This window comes from Puma concolor, chromosome C2, assembly GCF_028749965.1.
Source record: "Puma concolor isolate L17-30 chromosome C2, mPumCon1.1.hap2, whole genome shotgun sequence".
NCBI lineage: Eukaryota > Metazoa > Chordata > Mammalia > Carnivora > Felidae > Puma > Puma concolor.
This window is the reverse complement of record NC_141675.1, coordinates 149460065-149480702: the sequence shown is the minus strand read 5'-3', so window position 1 is coordinate 149480702 and position 20638 is coordinate 149460065. Positions and strand designations below refer to the sequence as shown.

General features: G+C 49.1%; 1 protein-coding gene and 1 non-coding gene across 2 annotated transcripts in view; one reads left to right on the top strand and one right to left on the bottom strand.

The window, feature by feature from the left end:
* The window catches only part of KCNE2 (potassium voltage-gated channel subfamily E regulatory subunit 2), a 32477-nt gene extending 22217 nt beyond the window's left edge, over positions 1-10260 (bottom strand). The window contains exon 1 of the mRNA XM_025914038.2: positions 10111-10260. Within this exon, the coding sequence (XP_025769823.2) occupies positions 10111-10188 (78 nt within the window). The 5' untranslated portion in view covers positions 10189-10260. The remainder of the gene's footprint in view (positions 1-10110) is intronic.
* Positions 10205-10309, top strand: LOC112850572 (U6 spliceosomal RNA). The gene has a single exon (XR_003222686.1). It is a non-coding gene; the product is annotated as a U6 spliceosomal RNA (small nuclear RNA).
* The last annotated feature ends 10329 nt before the right edge of the window (positions 10310-20638 follow it).

The following is a 20638-nucleotide window of genomic DNA, read 5'->3' as shown; positions in this document are numbered from 1 at the left end:
GGAAGAGGTGACGGCTGGACACTGAGGTCACCCACCGCTGGGTCCACCCGCCGCTTATCACCATCTTCACACCAGCCTTGGCCCCAGCATAGTGTCCAAAGTGGACCATCAAGTTGGCCAATGACTGGTCTTTCTGAGGAACAGGAAGACAACATCCAGGGCCATGGGACGAGAGCAGGAATGGGGGTGCCACGCCTGCTGCTAATCACCCCCACGGACTCCCTGAGCCCCAAAGAAGGAGACTCCCGTCCACGTGGCTTCCGGGCTGCATGCGGTCACCCGAGCCGGGCTCCCCGCGGCTCTTCCTGTTCCAGCCTCTCTAGTCTTCTCAGCTTTGGAAGGAGCCCGGCGCCCTTTACGCGCTCGTTCTGAGACCTGCGGTCCCGCTTGCCTAGATCCACCCTCTGACTCCTCCCACTCGCCCTTCTGGTCTCCCCTCAGATGCCGAGGAAGTTGGGGACCATGTCCTTGATGGCACCTTCCCCCAGTCTAGATTAAGTCCCTTTCTTATATGTTTACACCCCACACCAGGTGCTGCTATAATGTCTTACGTGCACTCACCCCCCTCTTGGGGAACAGCGCTGGATTCTATCCCTAGGACTCTGGCCACAGCTCCCTGTGTATCCCCTCCTAGCATTACTATGACAGTACTCAATTACTGTGTAATTATAACTTGCCGTCTGATTTCTCGCTCGACCCTGGAGAACAGTAAATCTGGCTTCTTCTCCACGGTCTTCCCAACGCCCAGCCCAGTTACCTGCCTCACTAGAAACCAATGAACCAATGAACGGAGGAATCAGTTGATCAGACAAAGGAGGCCTGGGGAAACTTAGGAGAGCCTTGAGCAGTCAGAATCAAGGCCCCCCCCACCCACCCCGAGGCAGGCAAGACCAAGCTAGAACTTGACCGGTGGCCCACCACCCAAGGAGCTTCTAGGGCACAAAGGGTGAGTGTTTTCTGGCCAAATCGACAGGATCTTAGGAGGCAATGCGTCAGGGGAGAAAAGGCAACAGAAAAACCCCACGGTTTCAAGCTGAGTGTCTCTTTCTCCTTCTCGTCGGAAAAAAATAAACAGAAGTGTTCTTCGCTGAGTTCTTAAGGGGAAGGTGGGTGGCTGGGGCATACAGCAGGAGGAAGAAAAGTTCTTGACAGTTACCATCTCTGATCGCAGATGCAGAGTCAAGGGGAGGAGGCCCCACTGAAGTCCCACTTGGATGCCAGACTCCCGGTGCGAGGGAGGCCACCGTGGCTGCCAGGACCAGCTTGGGCACACACAGGGGGTATTCACAGCCCATGACCACGGCCGCTCCCGCCCACCCTGCGCACCCCCAGCAGCAAACAGAACTCTCTGTCTTGGTTCCTGAGTCAAGCCTGCACGAAATTAACTGTAATAATTGGCAGGTGTGCCTCTGGCTTCTGGGTTTCAATTCACCGGGGGCTCATGAAAAAAACTGGATGTTCTGCCGCAGCCAGTATTTAGCTTGGGCTCTGAGAAGCTTCAGCTTTCCATGACGAGAAACAAACTGTGTGGCTGCAGCTGCCCTGGGCAAATAAGAGTTCCAGAACAGCCTTGGAGAAAGAGGCCCCTCTGGCCAACAATCAGTTCGCTCCTTGGGGGAAGCGGAGGAAATAGCCCTTGACCCGCTGCCCTTCTCGGGAGCGCAAAATAATGGAGAAGAAAGGAGTCTTTCCGGGAGGTTTATTTTCCGCCCCCAGGATGGAAGAGAGTGATCATCACCTCCAGAGATTTTCTAGGGCATGAATGCCCTTGGACTTCTTTCCGTGAATACCGATGACAGCGAGGGTGTTCATCCCAGCCCACAGCCGAGCCATCATCATTCAAGAGCAGCGATGCCCACAGTATAGGAACCAGCCACCTCCACTCCTGTACCTGTTATCTGCCCATTGCAGACATCACTAATCAAGAGCGGTTATCTTTTCTCCTGAGTCTTAGACGTGAGCTCAGAATCCTTCTCCACACTTCACCCCGGGAAGCCATTACAATTAATAGGAGTTGGCATGAGAGATTGAAAGTATTTGCCACTTCTATTTTAGTAACTCAGAAGAAGCCCAAGCGATAAGCTCATCAGAAAGTTTTTTTCGCAAGGACAGGAGTCAAGCGATGTCCTATGACAGACTGTGGCTTTGATGCCAATTACTGCCCAAACAGAGAATCCTTATCACTGCTCTCCAAAGAGCTGGCTCTGACCAGTGATCCTCGGGGAGGGGAACACCTTATGGGATTTCACTGGGGACCCAGGCACGGCGGCCCAGCGGTGGGGTAGCCAGTGCCAAGAGCACACCCTTTCTGCTCGTCACACCCACGCTTGAAGCTTGTCCTTCGACTGGACTTTTTGCCACCAGTTTGTAGCAGGGACAGAGCTGGCCGCCATCCTAAAGGCCTTTAGGAGACAGCTGCTCATGCACGGTGCCCCCCCCCCCTCCCCGCCATGTGTCACCCCACTGCTCTTTTTCAGCAGGCCTTCTTGGGCCCTCTTTGGGAGGAACTGATGTGTAGCACTGGTGAGAGAGGACTCCAGCCTCCAGGGCTGGGGAGACCCTGAAAAAGCGGCATCTCTCGGGTCGGGCTCACATTCTCCATGGAGGAGGCCCCTAAGTCACGATGCAGGGAACACCAGTTCCTCCTTCATGGACGATTGTCCTTGTGACTTTCGGCTTCCTTCCAACAGGCTTTGGGAAGGTGTCTCCTCCTAGATGCCCTTTCCCATCCCTGTTTGCCATTCGTCAGAGACCAAACCTTTAAGTGATTACAACAGTGCCTCCCGCGCCTCAGCCCGATGATACGGGGAGCATCTTCCTCTACTATCGCAAGTTGGTGTGCGTCCTGCACTCCTACCCGATGCCCTCAGGAGATCGGAGAACTTCGCAGCCCCTCGCTCTTTCTCACCTCACCGCTGGGATCCTGAGTCACGTTCCTTGGGATTTGGTCAGTCACTGTAGCTCTGTGAGCTTGTGTCCTTCCCCTGCAAATGGGAATAATGACACCAGCTCCTAGGATTGCTATGAGGACCCAGCGGGAGGGCCCACACAAAACCCTAACATGCAGCAAGCATCCAAAGGATACAAGCTTTATTAATATGGGGTAAATATTCCAGCCAAGACATTTCATCTTATGGATTTTATTTTAAGTTTATTTATTTATTTTTGAGAGAGAGAGAGAGAGAGAGCGCGTGCGCGAACAAGGGGGGGAGGGGCGGAGAGAGAGGGAGAGAGAGAGAGAATCCCAGGCAGGCTCCACTTTGTCAGCACAGAGCCCGATGTGGGGCTCAAACGTACAAACCGTGAGACCATGACTTGAGCCAAAGTTGGAGGCTTAACTGACGGAGCCATCCAGATGCCCCTCTCCTAAGGATCTTTAAAAGTTGTGGTAAAATACACATAACACAAATTTTACTATTTTGAAGTGTTGTCAATTCAGTGGCATCAAGTATCTTTATAATGTGCAATCATCACCATGATCCAGTTCCAGAACTTTCCATAACCCCAAATGGAAGCCCTGTACCCGCTGAGCAGCCCCTCTGCTTTTCTCCCTCCCTAACAGCCTCTAACAACCACTAATCTGCTTGCTGGGTCTATGGATTTGCCAATTCTGGACACTTCAAATAAACAGAATCATACAATACGTGGTTGTCTGTCTGCTTTCTTCCACTTAGCATTATGTTTTCCAGGTTCATCCATGTTGTAACACGTATCAGTACTCCATTCCTTTTTATGGTTAAAGAACATTCCATGGTATGGATAGACCATATTTTGTTGATCTAGTCATCTCTTGATGAGCATTTGGGTTCTTTCAAATTTCGGCTATTGTGAAAAATGTTGTGAAAAATATTGTGAAAAATGCTATGAGTACTTGTGATCAAGTGTTTGTTTGAAACCCTGTTTGCAGTTTTGGGGGCATATACCCAGAAGCAGAATGGGTTGGGTCAGACGGCAATTCTATATTTGATGTATTGGGAAATCACACACTGTTTTCCACAGTGGCTCTCCCATCAGCAGTGTATGTGGGTTCTAGTTTGACCATAGTCTCAACAACACTTGCTATTTTCCCTTTCTTAAAGATCTGGCCATCCTAGTGGGTGTGAAATGGTTTCTCATTGTGGGTTTGATTTTCATTTCTCTGGTAACTGATGATATTGAGCATCTTTTCATGAGCTGTGTGGCCATTTGTAGATCTTCTTTGGAGAAATGTCTATTCAAGTCCTTTACTCATTTTTTTAGTGGGGTTGTTTGTCTTTTTGTGGTTTCTCCTACAAATTTTAGGTCATCTTCTAACCAATGGGGTCAGAAAAACAGAATCACAAGACATGAAAGTGTGTGAGCGTGTGTGTGTGTGTGTGTGTGTGTGTGTGTGTGTGTGTATTTCCAAATTCCCTATATAACCTGGATGTGTGGAGAATAAAACTAGTTCCATTATGTTGTCTAAAACTTCTTTGTCTTCCTTTTCATCTTCACTGCCGGTTAAGGGAAAAGCTTCATCTCTAATCTGATCTGCTTTATTATCTAGATCCTAAACCTAAAAAGTCCTCCCACTTATGCTCAGTCTTTTTAGAAAATAAACAAATAAGTAAACCCAAGTTCTAAGTCTCCGTGATTTCTCTTCCCTGACCCCAAGGTGGTCATGGTCTCTGAGAGTATGATGTGGTGGCGGTTTTATAACCTCAAGGCAGAGGGGACATCTCAGCATTCTTGGTGTGGTGACTTCTGCCTCCTCGGGACGCCTGGGCCATATCCCTTGTCTGCTGGCTGAGCCTCAGCAGACTGGAAATGGTGGCCAAAGACTGTGGTCATGTGGTCAGTCTTCTTGGCTCCATCAGAGGTACCCACTCCTGGTGACACGGACTCCCCTTTGAGGTCTGGATGTGACTTCCCCTGGGCCTTCCTCTCAGGGATCCCACCTTACCCCAACCAGAACTGGGCTCCTCTTGAGTCTTATCTTCACCACAGACAGGAAAACCAAGGACTGCTCAGGAAAGCTATAGCCTCGTGCCTTCCTGCCGAGCCACCCTGCACCACCAAGTTTGTGTAGAAGAGCTGCCCCCTTGGGAATCTCCTCCTGAAGATCCAAAGACCTGGTGGTTCATCAGAACGTGGCAACCAAATAGGTCCTTGAAGGACAGGGAAGCATGTTGGGGTGGGAACTCTACCTTCTGACTCTCTTTCACTCCTCAGAGCGCCTAACAGTGTAAGACATGGAAGGGATACTCAAGCCACAAACTGCCTGACTTGACCATGACAAATAGAAGCCTTGGGAGGTTGAAGGCAATAGCTCAGTGGCTATTTCTTTTTGAATTAGAGGAAGCATTCAAATGGCTACCCAAGCCCATCTCCATCATTGACCATGAACTCCCATAACTTAGTGCCCACAAAATGACAAAGGTATAGGGTCTATACTCATATTCTTTCTCTGCCAGTCTTGTAGGTCAGAAGAAGGAATATTTCCCTCCTCTTTGAAGCTAATTCTCCCACCTGTGCTCATAATTCCCAACCCTCCATCTTCTTTAAGATGGGAACTTGAAGGGCGCCTGGGTGGCTCAGTCGGTTGAGCGTCCGACTTCGGCTCAGGTCATGATCTCACGGTCCGTGAGTTCGAGCCCCGCGTCGGGCTCTGTGCTGACAGCTCAGAGCCTGGAGCCCGTTTCGGATTCTGTGTCTCCCTCTCTCTCTGACCCTCCCCCATTCATGTTCTGTCTCTCCCTGTCTCAAAAATAAATAAACGTTAAAAAAAAATTAAAAAAAAAAATAAGATGGGAACTTGATCCCAGGAGCTCAAAGAGAGGACACCCTGCTCAGATCTACAGAGAAGTGGTTGACCAGTTGGTTTACTGCTGACTCCTGACAGCAGAAACTGCTGAACCTTCCATTGCCTGCTGGTTTTGCCACTGCTTGACGAATGTGTTCACCTTGATCTGCCTGCTGGTAGACTACAAAATCAGGAACACTTATGGATCTGGGATAAGGGGGAGAAAGATGCAGCCTTCAGCCTAAGAGGTGCCTGTTGGAGCAGGACAGACCAAAGGGGTTTGAATGAATAGGTAGTGAGAATTCTCAAGAGGACACAGAGTCTAAGAAAAGGACTTCCTGGAACTAAAAGAAAATTATTTTTATTAAAAAAAATTTAAGTTTATTTGTTTTTGAGAGAGAGAGAGAGAGAGAGAGAGAGAGGGAGAGAAAGCAGAGGAAGGGCAGAGAGAGAGAGGGAGACAGAGAATCTGAAGCAGGCTCCAGGCTCTGAGCTGTCAGCACAGAGCCCAACACGGAGCTCGAACTCACGAACTGCGAGATCATGACCCGAGCCAAAGTCAGACACACAACTGACTGAGCCACCCAGGAGCCCCTATGTTTTATTTTTAAAACGTGGGAAGTAACTGAAAGGAGGACAATCACTGCTTATCAGTGAGCTCAAGGTCCACGGGACCGAGTGGAAGAAGGAGCTCATAATATGAAAACATAAAGATTTGGAAAACAGGAGGAAATAGCAAGGGATTTAGAGGGACAAAACAGGAGATAGGACGTTCAGATAATAGGAGTGTCAGAAGGAGAGATGGAGGGGGAAAGAGAAGAACAGATGGAGGAGAAGTAATATTTAAGCAAATAACAGAAGAAAATCTCCATGGTCTGATACAAGATTTAAGACTGTAGATGGAAAGGGCCAAGTCCCAGACAGGGTTATTATTATTATTATTTTGTAAAGACACACACCTAGATGTAACTTGGTGAAATCTTAGAATTCCAAGAGCAAAGAAAACTGCTTACCAAGATGAGAGAGGAGGAAGGGTTACGAAGGGAGGTAGAGCTGTTTCTTTCTACATCTTCACGGTGTTTCACTAGTAAATATGAGTACTCCCTATTTCAAAATTGACAAAGAAAAAATATATGAATGGGATTCTAATGATTCTCATTTTTCTAGGGGCCCTCTTGACCCAATGTCTAAAGACAGGCATGACCCTGGACCCAGTGCCTAATTGTCCTGTTTCTCTGGTTCTGCCTCTCACATCTGGGTCCTGGGCAGCTCGAGCTCCTTCAGACCATCAAGCACTTCTTGGGTCTTTACTTTGAGCCTGAAACTGTGCTTGACATTGACATGCAAAGGTGAATGAGCATGGTTCCTATGCTTGGAGCGTAAGGTGAGGCCTCTGGGCCTTTGCTCTTGGCTGATTGTCTAGGTGAATGGTGACATCACAAAACATCATGCACATTTCCCCCATCAGCCTGACTGGGACCGCCATCCCCCCCCCTCCAGACCTGTCAAAGGAAGGTGGTCTGACTCTATAGCCCTGTGGTTTCCATGACAACCTCAGGATGGCATGGAACCTAGCTGAGGTTCTTCTGAGACAAGATGGGTGACTTGGCCTTCCCCCACCCATCCCAGCTCCTTTCCTTTCTCCTTGCACCTGCCTTCCACATCATCCCAGTCACAATGTGTGTTGGGATTCCCTTATTTCAGGAACACATTCTATATTCGAAAGGCAATGGAAAACAGTCCCCAGAGACAGGCCACCGGGAAGCAGTTGTCACCCAGGGGGGACAAGAGAGGAGATTAAGAACTCAAGAGAGGAGACTCCTTGAATAGGAAGGTTCTCCCCACGTCTTCTCTGGTCAGGAGAGTGAGATGGGGATATAGGAACTTTAAGGGAAGTCAGCAGGAGGAGCATCAGGGAGGACTAGAGAGGTAGTCTCTATCAGAAGGACCGTGGAGGGCCACCACCCAGGGCACTGACCTGCACCGCCAGGATCTGCCAGGGGCAGCTCAGGAGGGTTGTAAATGATACTCAATGAGGCAGGAATATCACCATATCGGACACAGTCCGGTTTCCAATCACCAATGTGTCTGCGGAGCTAATGCGTTTGCCTATCTGGAGGTACCAGACTAGGTAAAGGGGTGCAGCTTCCCAGGTGCTCAGTGACTCCAAGTAACATCAGATGCACCTTTAGCACAAGGCAATAAACTCACACTCCCCGCTTGTTTGCCATCACCCCTCCACAACCTATCTCTCTGATTTCCCTCCCACCTGTCTGGTCAGGAACTGGGCACAGCCTGGAGCTTGGGACTCTTCCTTACCCCAAAGCTTCTCAATTCCAGAGGCCAAGAAACAAGAGCACGGTCACCCCTCCTTCCCGCCCCCCTGAGATATGCATCTTAGTTAGGGCAAAGACCCCAGAGGCCCAAATGAGGAAATGTCAAGGCATCCCAGGGCAGCTCAAGGTCACGTGGCCAACCCCAGCCAAGGTCCGAGCCAAAGGACATAAAGAAATAAGCTTTCCATGGAGAGAATCTTCAAGGATTTGCACTCCTGCCCAGTTGACAAAAGCCCCAAAGTGTTGGCCTGGGGAGGGAGCGCCAGCTTTATGTTTAGTCTGGCACTGATCTAACAGGCCTGCAAGGATCAGCACGCTGAGAGTGTGGGTTTCAAGGCCCCCGAGTACCCGTGTTTATCTTCAGGCCCAGATCCAAGAGCTGAGAAATGTGTCCGTTTCAAAATAATAATTACAATAGTCTGTCTTCGGTAGGATGCAGACTTTGGAATCCATGTCAAAGTACAGTGGGACAAAACACCCTAAGAGGAAGAGATTTGTATGCCCGAAGAATGGAATTTAGTATAAGAATTCTCAGAATTCATGTGGGCCTCACACACCTCAATAAGAAAAAGATGTGAAGACGTGATAATTGGAAGAGATAATGAGGGAAAAGACTGGAGCTTAATGCTTTGCAAAATTGGGTGTTTCAGCTGGTTCTGGTCATTGGACAATGGAAGGATCAGCATTTGGATATTCAATTACCTCCTGAAGCTGAGGACTAGTTGAATATATTTGGTTCCGGAAATGTCCCAATGAAGCAAGAGAAAAATGGAACAAAAGGCTTTGGCAGAGGCCAAGCCATTCTCACAGCTGCAGAAATGGAAGACAAATCCAGAGCGCCCTCCACCCCGCCCCAAACCCAGACCCCTCGTGACCTTAGGAAAACACACGAAGCAGAGCTTTGCGACAGCTTGGCTCACGACGGCATGCGCCCCCCCCCCCCCAGGAAGACCCCCTCTGTGGGCCCACCGTGTCCCTAGGACACGCCATCTCTGCCCCACTAAGAACGAGAAATACTGAAATAACCTTTCTGACTGTTGGCACGAGGCACCCGGGCACCCGGGCACCCAGGCACTTACCAACTGGCTTCCCTGCCTCCTTATAGAAAAATGCCAACTTCTCAACCACACACTGACATTCCTGGCAGAAAGAGCCTTCTTATTCCAACCTGAACCAACGAGAAACAAAGCCAGTCGAGAAATTTGCCTGTTGGGATTGCAAAGCTTTGAATGCCATCAGTCATGTGGAAAATGTTGAGCCGAGCCTGGCAGAGCTCTCCAAGGCCTCCATGCAAACAACAAAAGGCTGCTGAGAGCTCTCAGGCCCGCGTGGAGGAGGAATCGCTAATCACAAAACCAGTCCCTGGCCTCCTCCGATGGCCCTAATGAGGACCAGGTGACCGCAGATGAATGCGACCACACTGCCTTTGCGTTTGTCAACTCTGAGATTACCGCAAAGCCTGGAATGAATGAGTCTACAAACAAGAAAATCTATCTGTTCGGGAGCTGGAAAGAATAGGATGTGGAAAAGGCGGGGGGTGCCATCAATTACTTGTGGTTCTCGGAGAGCCAAGAATTATGCTTGGAAGTACAACTTCTGAGCATCTGGAGAAGTCTTTGGTCAGCATCCTCAGTCTTCTGGATAATATCAAAATCATGCAGACCATCCAAGCGAGGCCAGATGGAGGCAATATTGTGTAGTGTGCAAACTTGTCTTGGGCCCCTCTCTGCCCTCCCCCTGCTTCTTGCCTGTCTTCCTGGGGGGGGGGGGGGGGGGAGGGGGAGGGGCACACCACCCAGAACAGCTTAGGGTCTCACCTTCTCACCTGCCAAATCTGCTCCTAAGAATGGGTCTGAAACAGGGTATTAACGTATTTATATTGTAATGGGAGCGAATGCCTTCGGACAGAGCGTCCCTGTTCTCACCGTGGAAACTGAGGAATTAGCTGACAGCAGAGAAGGCAGGGGTCACAGTGAGGAGGCTTTGGCGGAGGGAGGAGGGAGGGACACTCACCCAGGTCTTCCCTTCACTTCCTGTGGGGCCTTGGACACTGGCCTCTCTCTCTCTCGGTCTCAGTTCCCTTCTCTCCATAAGGAGGGACACGACTGCTCCCTTTGGCGACACATATACTGAAATTGGAAAAGCACAGGGAAGATTAGCATGGCCCCTGGGCAAGGAGGGACATGACTTAGGTGACTTGGATCTCCCTTCGATCTGGACCGGCCCACGGGCCGTGGGCCGGCGGAAGCTTCTTGTGAGGTAGTGAGGCCTGTTTATGGAGATGGGGGGACCCGATAGGAGTGCTGCAGCGCCCCTGTGGAGCAGCCTGTCGCCGCATCCGGAAAGGCTGACCATGGGGTCCACCGGGCCTGGGGGACTGGCCACAAGGGGTCACTCTCACGGTACCCATGGGGGCACTTGGGATCATACTGACGGTGTGATAGTACTCGGGCTGGGCACCGGTGTACCTCGATTTTACTCCCCTGCAGGGGTTCCAGTCACCCTGCAGCTGAGACAAATGACTCAGCTTTGCCAGGGCGAATGACGCCCCCTGGGTTTGTGCAAAGCCACCACCACCCTGCGTCCTCCTCCAAATCATTCCCAAGCAATATCGGACACGGCAGGACCTCGACTGTTCCCGCGGACGCCGTCCCTGTCATCACGCTTCCTCCTCTTCCCTCACAGCCCGCCTGCACCTCAAAGCGCCCCACAAACCCCGTGGACTTGACCGGACTAGAAGTCAGGGCCACAGAGGACCATTCCCTGTTATTCATAAATGTAGGTGGGTTGTTTTTTGGTTTTTGTTTTTTGATTTTTTTTTTTTTTTTTTTTTTTTTTTAGGAGAGGTATGGGGGTGTCTGGGAAAAGGTTTTTAAAATAACTTTTTACAGCTAATGAAGAATTTTAAAATATCCTTTAAAACAAAAGGCCTCTTTGGAGCTCAGGCCGCAGAACACCAACACAATGAGCACCCTGTTTACTTGCTACAAATTGTTTACTTTGCTACAAATTGAATGCAGAGAGAGGGCTTTTTGTGCCTCGGGTTGCAAAGATGTCAGCCTCGAAAAGAATTCAAGTAACTTTAGCCCCGTTCCACACACCCCACCTCAACTATGTGCTATGGAATGATGTTGTGTTTGGAGCAGCTGTCCAGCTCTCTGATTTGGCCCTGCGGTGGGGTGGGGGTGGCCGGGTCTCTTATTACAACTCTGTCTCTTAGACCCTAGGGTGAAGAAAATGAATACAGCAACGTGGTGTTTTTGACCTGTGGAAGAGACTCCAGGCTCCACGTGAGATGGAAGGGAGGGCGTGTAGGAAGGAGGGGAGGAGAGGTGCTCTCTCTCCTCACAGCTTATTTTGGGGAGCTATCCCTCACCCTCTGACCGCCCCCCCCCCCACACGCCGCCCTCCACGGTCTGCCATTAATGAAAATATATCTTCCACTCTCCAATCCCGTGGTTCCCCATAGTTCACCCTAGTTGTGTTTGCTTTGGGCTACATTGTGTCCCTCCCGAATTCGTGCATTAGAACCCCAACCCCCAGTATCTCAGGATGTATTTGGAGATGGGGCCTTTAAAGAGGTGATAAAGCTAAAATGGGGCCTTTCGGGTGGGCCCTGATCCTATCTGACTGGTTTCCTTGTAAGAAGAGGAAATTTGGACACACCCAAGAGACACCAAGGGTGCACGTGCACCAAGGGAGACCACGTGGGGACACAGCGAGAAGATGGCCGTCTGTCTCCAAGCCAAGGAGAGAGGTCTCCGAGGAAACCAGCCCTGCGGGCACCTTGATCTTGGACTTCTAGCCTCCAGAACTGTGTGCAATAAATTTCTGAAGTTTTAAACCAGCCGGTCTATAGTATTTTGTATGGAGCCCTAGCAATTTAATACCCTGTCAGAATACAAAGACCCTGGAGCTGTCTCCAAGCTTTCCTTTCTCATTCTATAAATAGAAATATCTGTCTTGTAGGACTCTTGCAAGGGTTCAGATTGCAGGTGACAAGGCATGGGGAGCAGGGGTCGGAGACAGGCGCTCGCTAAATAATTATGAATGTTCAAATTGTTATTGAGGGACTAATCGGTGCTTGTATGTTACTTATGGGCCCCTGGCCCCTTACTCTCCGTCATTCCTGAAATCTCTCTCTATCGCTTTGATGATTTAGGCACAAAAGGATTTAGTGTTGTTGGCAAGCCTGGGGATCTCCTCCTCTGGGCCACCATGTTGTCCATTTCCAGGGGGCCCAATTCCTGGTGTTTGTCACCCCGAAACCAAGCCCTTCTTCACGACTGTAATTTACATCCTCACCAATTTCACAGAAAGTCAGTATTCCATAGTAACCATTGGCAAGACAAAGTTGTGTTGAAGGTCTATACGAATTGTATCCACAAAGCTATTCACTTTTAGGTCACACTCTAGGAAATTAGTCAGGTGTGATTTTGCCCTGATACAATCTGTTTCCTTTCCCCAAAGAAATACTATTTTTTAACTATTGGGAATTCTGTCTTCTCTCATACCTGTGCTGTGTGATATGCTGGAGAAGCAAGGCTTATACACTGAGACTTCTGTTAGGTAGGAGGGTTTCCGGGGACACTGTGACCACATGTAATGATGGGTTACATCCTCCACCAACAGTCCTGGCCATTGATCTACATTTAGCTTGCTTGTCTTTGAAAATACTGGACTTTGACCACCTCTGAAATGAAACTTCCAACCTGATAAATTAGAATCTCCCCCAAAGTTCTCCCAACCAACATTGGCTCGGATCCTGGCCACATACCACTTCTCTAGCTTAATTTCTCTAACTGAAAAGACCCTCTTAGCCCTCAGTGTCCGAGAGTCACAGATTCTCTGCGTGGCTTTTGGACCAATCTTTCTATAAACACTTTGGCCTTGAAAAGTTAGCTCACCGCGGAGCTAGTTTAGATCTCTTTGTCTAAATGAGATGGGCAGGACAAACAACGGGTAAGCTGTAACAGCAGAGGTAAATGTACCGTATCCTGTCTAATTAATGTTTTTCAGCTTTTACAAGACGCTCTCCTCACTACTGACGGATGACTTCAGCCTCAGGATTGTAGAGAAAGCTGTGCTCGCGAAAAGAGAGTTGTCTCCATTTATGACAGCCATGGCTGTCCGTCTTTGGCAACTACTTCTCTCCGTATCTGATGTCTCTTCCTTCCACTTGGACTTAGGAAAGCTGCATGCCCAGGGATCACTCTTTTAAAAAGCAGTGGAGCCAATACTCCGTCACAAGGAGTTTGACTCCGCTGAGCATGTCCTGCCTCACATCTGTATCTGTCTCCCTCTTGCTATTGTGTGTCCACTCAACTGCATGGCCCTGGGCAAAGCAAGACTCCTCAACCCAAGGCAACCCTGGACCAGAAGGGCTGTCTTCCTCCAGGGAGCCCCAGCAGTCTGGGGAGGACCTTGACATTGGCGGCTGCGGCCCCTGGCCCCTTACTCTCCGTCCTGGATTCTGTTCCGTCCGTACTTTCTCCACCCTTTCCAGACCAGCTCAGCTGCATCCACTGTGCCTGCTGAGTTGCCACCGTGGAAGGGGAACCCAATTTTGTCCCCAAGATGCAGAAAAGAGGAGCAGTTATGCCGTAGACTTCCAGTGGGCTGCCCAGTTTCAATCCTGGCTCCTCCACTTACTCGCTGTGTGGTTTGGGACAAATTACTGGACCTCTCTGCGCCTTGGACTCCACATCTGTAAAATGCGGAATGACAACAGCACCTCCCTCACAGGGAGACTGTGAAGATGAAACAGCATAGTCTGAACACTGAATAATCATTTGCTGTTGTTATTTGCACTAGCGGTCCTAAGGAAACATCCCTCCTCTTAGAGATAATATTTTAGAAGGAAGCTCTTGTTAAAAATTTAAAAAAATTTTTTTTACTGTTTATTTTTATTTTTGAGCGAGAGAGAGAGAGAGAGAGAATGTGAACAGGGGAGGAGCAGAGAGAGGGAGACACAGAGTCCGAAGCAGGCTCCAGGCTTGGAGAAGTCAGCACAGAGCCCGAGGCGGGGCTCAAACCACACAAATCGTGAGATCATGACCTGAGCCCAAGTTGGACTGAGCCAGCCAGGTGGCCCTAAAAAATTGTTTTCATGTTTATTTTTGAGACAGAGAGGCAGCGAGCACATGTGTGCATGAGTGGGGGAGGGGCAGGGAGAAGGGGGGGCAGAGGACCCGAGGCAGATGTTTCGCTGACAGTGGTGAGCCTGATGCGGGGCTTGGACTCAAGAACCGTGAGATCATGACCTGAGCTGAAGTCAGATGCTTAACCAGCTGAGCCAACCAAGCACCCCTAGTAGGAAGCTCTTAACCGTGGAAAACACTGGAAGAGCTAAAGAAATACGTCTCTAACTGTAGATTTCCAGGCACCCTGGTGCATGGGTACGTCCTTGTATCCTCCAAATCATATCACCCACCTGTCCTGACCATGCTAACAGCGCAAATAATAGCCACCAAGCTATTTGTGTGCACAAAGTAGCCGATAGCCTCGCACCAACACTGACTCAAGCTTTTCATTAGTTTGATGTGTGCGGAGGAGGTTCCTGTCCTATTTAAATGAGGCCCAAGGAAGACTTAATCTCTGCAGTGATGACCATTACTCCAGAAAAGCAATGAGGGAGGGGCAGGGCCCGGCCCCAGGCTGGCTTGCTAGGCCTTGCCTGAATTCTGTCCACAGAGCGGGGAGCAGGGTAGAGGGGCTGTGCTAAAGGAGAGTGGACAGCTCTGGAGGTTCCCCCCCCCCCTTTTTTTTCTGCTGTGCACAGTTGGACCAGTTACTGGTCCCGATCGCGACACCTTGTTTATTGATTCCACAGGCTCAGGACCAGAGCATGATGAATATCACTTTTCCACTGGGGCTAAAGTCACAGGGCCAAAAGACTGAGGCAGTCATCCAGAAAACAAAATTGTTTTTGTCTGAATGTGCCGTTGGAGATACTCTGAAAAACAGGCTTTTCAGGTGATTATGGAACTTAAGCAAAGCCAGGCTCTTGCTTGAATTATCCACATAATTGCCCCAGTTCTCCCGTGTGATCATGCAGATACGACCTCGCAAATCTCCGGCTCATCTGAGCGAGCATTCGAAGTCAGGCAACAAGGGTAATGATGCCAATTTAATAAAGGAAGGACTAGGCTCTGCTGAGAATCCAGCTGTAGCAACAGCCTGGTGTTTAAGAATTTGTGTTTAAGGACTTCCTTTGGCAGAGGTTTGACGAATGTTTTTATTGCTAGTTGTCCACAATAATCTGGAAGGTGTAGTTCCCGCCTTGAGGATCATCTTGGTCCCTGAACAAGCTTGTCATCTCGGATGTCTTTCCCTGCTGGGAGATCCTGTTTCCCTACTGCTGGGGGTGTCCATGGTGGGCCGGTTCCCGAATCAGCCGTCTGCTCTGTATTAACCAACCTGGCTGCCATCTTGCAGAGTCAGTGTATTTCCTCTGAGACGCGCTTCCTGTCCCTGCCTTTGGCTAGCTAGGCAGTTACCCCCCTGAGGGGGGTATTGGATAGAGGATCCAAGCACCACCCCCACCAAGGCCACAGCCAGGACCCCAGCAGGAAATAAGTGGCTTGGCAAGATGTGATCATTCAAGGAGGAGATAATTACGAAATGGTGGGCTGGCTGAACGGGACCCTGAGGGCTGGTGCAAGAGTGCAGCGTTGACACTGTCTTGGCTTTTCCATCCGTCTGACCAGACAAGGGAGGCAGTGGTCCCCAGAACACGGAACATGGAGCAGGCCACCTTGGGAAGAGCTGCGAGGGACATAGCCTGCCAAGACCACCTTAGAGTAAGGGGCCAGGGAATTCAGACTAGGCGCCATCCCACTGCTAGCCTCTGATCTTTGGTTGAGCACCCTCCTAGCTGAACTCAACCAGAAGGGGGAATCTCCTCCATCCCATCCATGAACCCATACAGGTCAGGCCCTCAGGGCAGAAAACAGGGGTGGAAGAGGGTGGAGGGTGGAAGCAACACGGTGAAGAGAGAGATCCTGCAAACAGAGAAGTCAAAACTCAATTGTACAAAGGAACCCAGCTTGCAAATTCAGAATAGAGTTTCCTTGGGTCTTGTAACCAGACTCTAAATCCCAACAAGAGTCAGCTGGTATAGAACCTAGAATCTGCTGAAGATATTTTGACTTTGGTTCCGATAAGTTATCATCGCCTTAGGAAGCTATAGAAATTGTTATCTTGTATAGTCACTGAAATCTTGGGAATGGGTAAAAATAAAAACGAGTAGGAAAATACTAAAGAAATCGCTCCATGATACTAGCACTTTTATCACTGTTTTAAGAGTAATTGTAACAAAGTGTCATTATCACCATGATAATAACATACACGTTTTTTGAAGTGTGTAAAAGAACCCGATATGGTAGAATTGTGATTTTAATTGGATGATAAGGCAAATTTGATTAAAGAAGTTTGTAATCAATGTTTAAATGTCAGGGACTTTTTTAATTTGGAAATTCCTAAGTTTTATGTTATTGGGTGGGTAAGTGGTGTTTGGATTTTTACAGGAACAATATTTAATAGGCTTATGGGATTAATAAATCATGCATTAGATTAAGCACACGTAGTATTGAGTGTTGCTTTTTATGGTCAAAGCCATTGGACGTTCACAGGGCCACTCTCATGTTACTACGGACGTTGTCATGTAAGGTCCAAACCAAGTCCCTTCATGGCTGTGATGCATCGATTGATTCCTACAGGGATTTCTCATCCTAATTCTTTACTGCTAGACCCTCTTTTTGGTCTCTGATGTGAGGCCTCGTTCTTGCCCTACTATTATTTGGGGGTATGTATGCCTTGACTCCCAGACTAGACTGTAACCTCAGGGAGACCAGAACTTCTCCAGAAACAATCTTCATTTCTTTTCCATTTTCCATTTCTCCAAGCCCAGTGCTAGACACATAGTAGGTAGTCACTACATGTTTGCTATTCGGTTGTTTGTTTTTAGACATGTGTGCAATGGTTGTTATTACGCTACAGGTACCCCAATAAACAAAATAACATTTTCTGTCAAGGAAGGAGTTAATATAGAGGATTCAGATGCGGCCAGCTTGAGTATTTAGTGATGAGAACGTTTTATTGCTACTTCCAGGACTTCCGTAAAAATACTTCCTCAATTCTAGGATGACCTTTGTGCCTTTTCTCTATTTCACCCTCACTATCGTGCAGAGACTCATTCAGCACCATGGACTTTTTAGGCTCTGGGGTTCTCTAAAGGTATAAGGTACAACTTCTTTTGAGGAGGCTCAAACCTTGTTAACAGAATTCATCTATTAAGAAGATGTCCTACGAATATCTACTGTGTGTCCAGCATGTGCTAGGTCCTGGGAATACAGAGAAAGACGCAGAGTCTCTGCCCCCTTACAAGGTTATGATCTAGTCAGCCTCGCACAAAACCATACGCCATGTGTTCCGTGAGATGTGAGTGACAATAAATGTTCTTATTAGACTTGAGAAGGAAGCCACCATGGTGTGACTGAGTCATTGGGAAAGTTCCGTGAAAGAGGTGGCAGGATGGTGAGGCAGACCTTAGGGAATCAAGGGCGGAGGGTGGAGGTGGGAGATGTCTTCTTACTCGAGGCGGGTGAACAAGGTAGTAACAGAGGTAGAAGGGATTCTGTTCCGGCCACACTGCAGCATGGTGGCCCCATTGCCCCAGGGTTACTGCTGAGAATGGAGCTCTGCGGAAGTGATACGAGCCGACCAGAGCCCGCTGAGGGCCATCTAGGAAGGGATGACAGGGTGTCAAGTCCCCGTCAGGGGTTGAGAGTAGATCCACAGGTAGCGCGATGACAACATGATGTGTCGGAGGTGGTGTTTTTAGTATCAGACATTCCTTCCTGCTCAATAGGTCCTTCTTCTAGTCTATCAATTGGAACATTCCAAAGGCAGGATTTTAAAAACCTGACCCAGCCAAGGTGGAGGTGGGCTGTGGAATGGGATAAGAGGCATGGGGAGTCAGTGAGGGAGGGGCTACTCTACTTGAGGAAGAATCACTCCCCGTGAGCATTCCTGAAAGGGGGCAAGCCTGGAGGGAGGAGGTGCCTCCATGCCAAGCCTGAGGGCTGGAGAAGCAAAAGCTGGGCGGCATGTCAATGGGGCAAATGGCCCAGTCCCCTGTCAGTTTCCCTGACTCCACATCAGTGTTGAGAGTAGCTGGATGATCCCTGTGTGCCCCAGAGTAAGAAGTAATCGAGAGAGAGAGCCAGAACTCAGGGGCCCCAGGAGGACACTGTGGTGGCATACATTGCCGAGCACAGGGACCTGACAGGAGTGACAGAAGCCTCGGGCTGTGCCACTGTGTGTGGAGGATGATGAGTGGTAACCGGATGCCAGACCCTCACCCCCACCACCTCCCGGCATAAGAATCCCGGGGGGAAAGGGGAGAACAGGGCAGCAGAAGGATCTGAGATGACCCCGAGTTCACAGACATTTCGGTTTCCACTATGTGGCAAACTAAGAGCCTGAAATAGAATGTAAAGGTGGTTATTTTGAAAATTAAAATAATGAACGTCTCTGAGTTTGTGATCTGAGATTTGTGCCACACGTTTAAGACTAGAAGGAAAAGCAGAGACACTGAAATAGACACAGAAAAGTAGGACAAAACCCCAAAGAGATAGGTGATGTCACAGAAGTCAGGGGAAGGAAGAGATCCATGAACTGGGTCGCAGCAGGGGAGCATCCAAGGAGCTGATGCCTGAAGAGCCAGGGATGAGCCACGGTCCCCCCAAGTTGGCTGTGAGAAGTGAGGCAGTGGGCTCTCAGGGCACAGAGGCCACCCCCACAACGCTTCCCTCGGCCTTACCAGCCGCCTCTGGGTGCACCTAGTCATGTACCTTGAACTGGAGACACCGTCGCCTGCCCCGTTCTTCGGGGGACAGACCATTTAGCCCTTTTTTGATCCCAATACAAGCCTCCTTGTCAGGAAGTTTGACCGGACTCAGAATACATATTGAAAAGCAAACATGAGGCGGACTTGGTCCAGTTTGAAGGTCATAGAGCAGCTGACTGAATATAACGCTTCAAAATGGAAGGGGACGAAGGGAATCAGGTAAGCTGAGGACAACTGTCAGCTCGTCGATCTGACACCGTGACCAGAATTGGTCATGGTGCTGCAGGCCAGTGACTACGCTCCAGTCCAGTGTCGATGACCCACGCACTGATTCCCCATATAACTTTGGGCAAATCACCTACTTCTCTGGGTCTCACTTTCCTCCTCTGTAAAAGAGCCACCCTGCATCCTCAGAGATTTCTTCTGTTCTCTCCACCGTTTTCAGGGTTTTGTCCTCGGCTACTGGCATCTTATTGTTAAACGCAAAGGGCTACAGCTGTCGATTGACCAAACCATGAGGACGTGTTGTCCGGTTAGCGTGGGTTTGGTAGAACAAGCATGCCTATACCCTGTGGGTGAGGATATGATGCTAGAGGACAATGTGACAATAAATAACAAAAGCCTTGAGAAAATTGTTGTAGCTGTGACACAGCGATCCCATTTCTAGACGTTTAGCCGGGAAATAATCCCAGGCATGTGAAAAGATACGTAGGCAAGGATGGATGTTCATAACTAGGAGAAAATTGGAAACAAATGCCAAACAATAGGAGATGATTATCTGAATTATGATACATTCACACAATAGAATACCATGTGTAAAATTATCCATAAAACTATACTGTAGGCGCACATTTATTGCCACGAGGAAATGTGTATAATATTACGCAGGACAGGGGGCTACAATGAGACCTGATCTTTGCAACATTATTTGTTCCATTTATAAGAATGAAAAAATAAAGGAGAAGGATGGTGTGAGGGTAGAGGTGGTTTTCATTTGCTTCTTTGTGCTTCTCTGTGTTTCCTGAGTTTTCTGCAATGAATGTGAACTATGTTTGCAGTCACGTTTTTATTTTTTTCTTTATTTTATTTTTTTCAACGTTTATTTATTTTTGGGACAGAGAGAGACAGAGCATGAACGGGGGAGGGGCAGAGAGAGAGGGAGACACAGAATCGGAAACAGGCTCCAGGCTCCGAGCCATCAGCCCAGAGCCCGACGCGGGGCTCGAACTCACGGACCGCAAGATCGTGACCTGGCTGAAGTCGGACGCTTAACCGACTGGGCCACCCAGGCGCCCCTGCGATCACGTTTTTAAATACGTCTTTTATAGAGGGCATTTTTCACCCAGCTCCTCTTTGTATTCTGATGCCAATTAATCTCTCAGAAATATGTCAGTAAGTGCTTCATCGACAAAGGGTCTTTGTCTCTGCCTGGCTCTCAGTCTTCCGGAATGTGGCTTTCCTGGATGTTGAGGAACTTCAGGTGGGTTTTGGTCACATGGTCACACGGTTGGGATGTTTTCGGAGAGAAAGGTGAGAGGGGCTGGCGGTGGCTCCATCAGATCGGAGGACAGAGTGAAAAGAGTTCAGCAAGAGCTGTCTTCTCTCCACCACTGCCAAGTTCAGCGTAAGAACCTCCAGCTCTACAAACAGGGACCAGAGTGGGTGTCTGTCCGTCAGGATTAGGCAGCC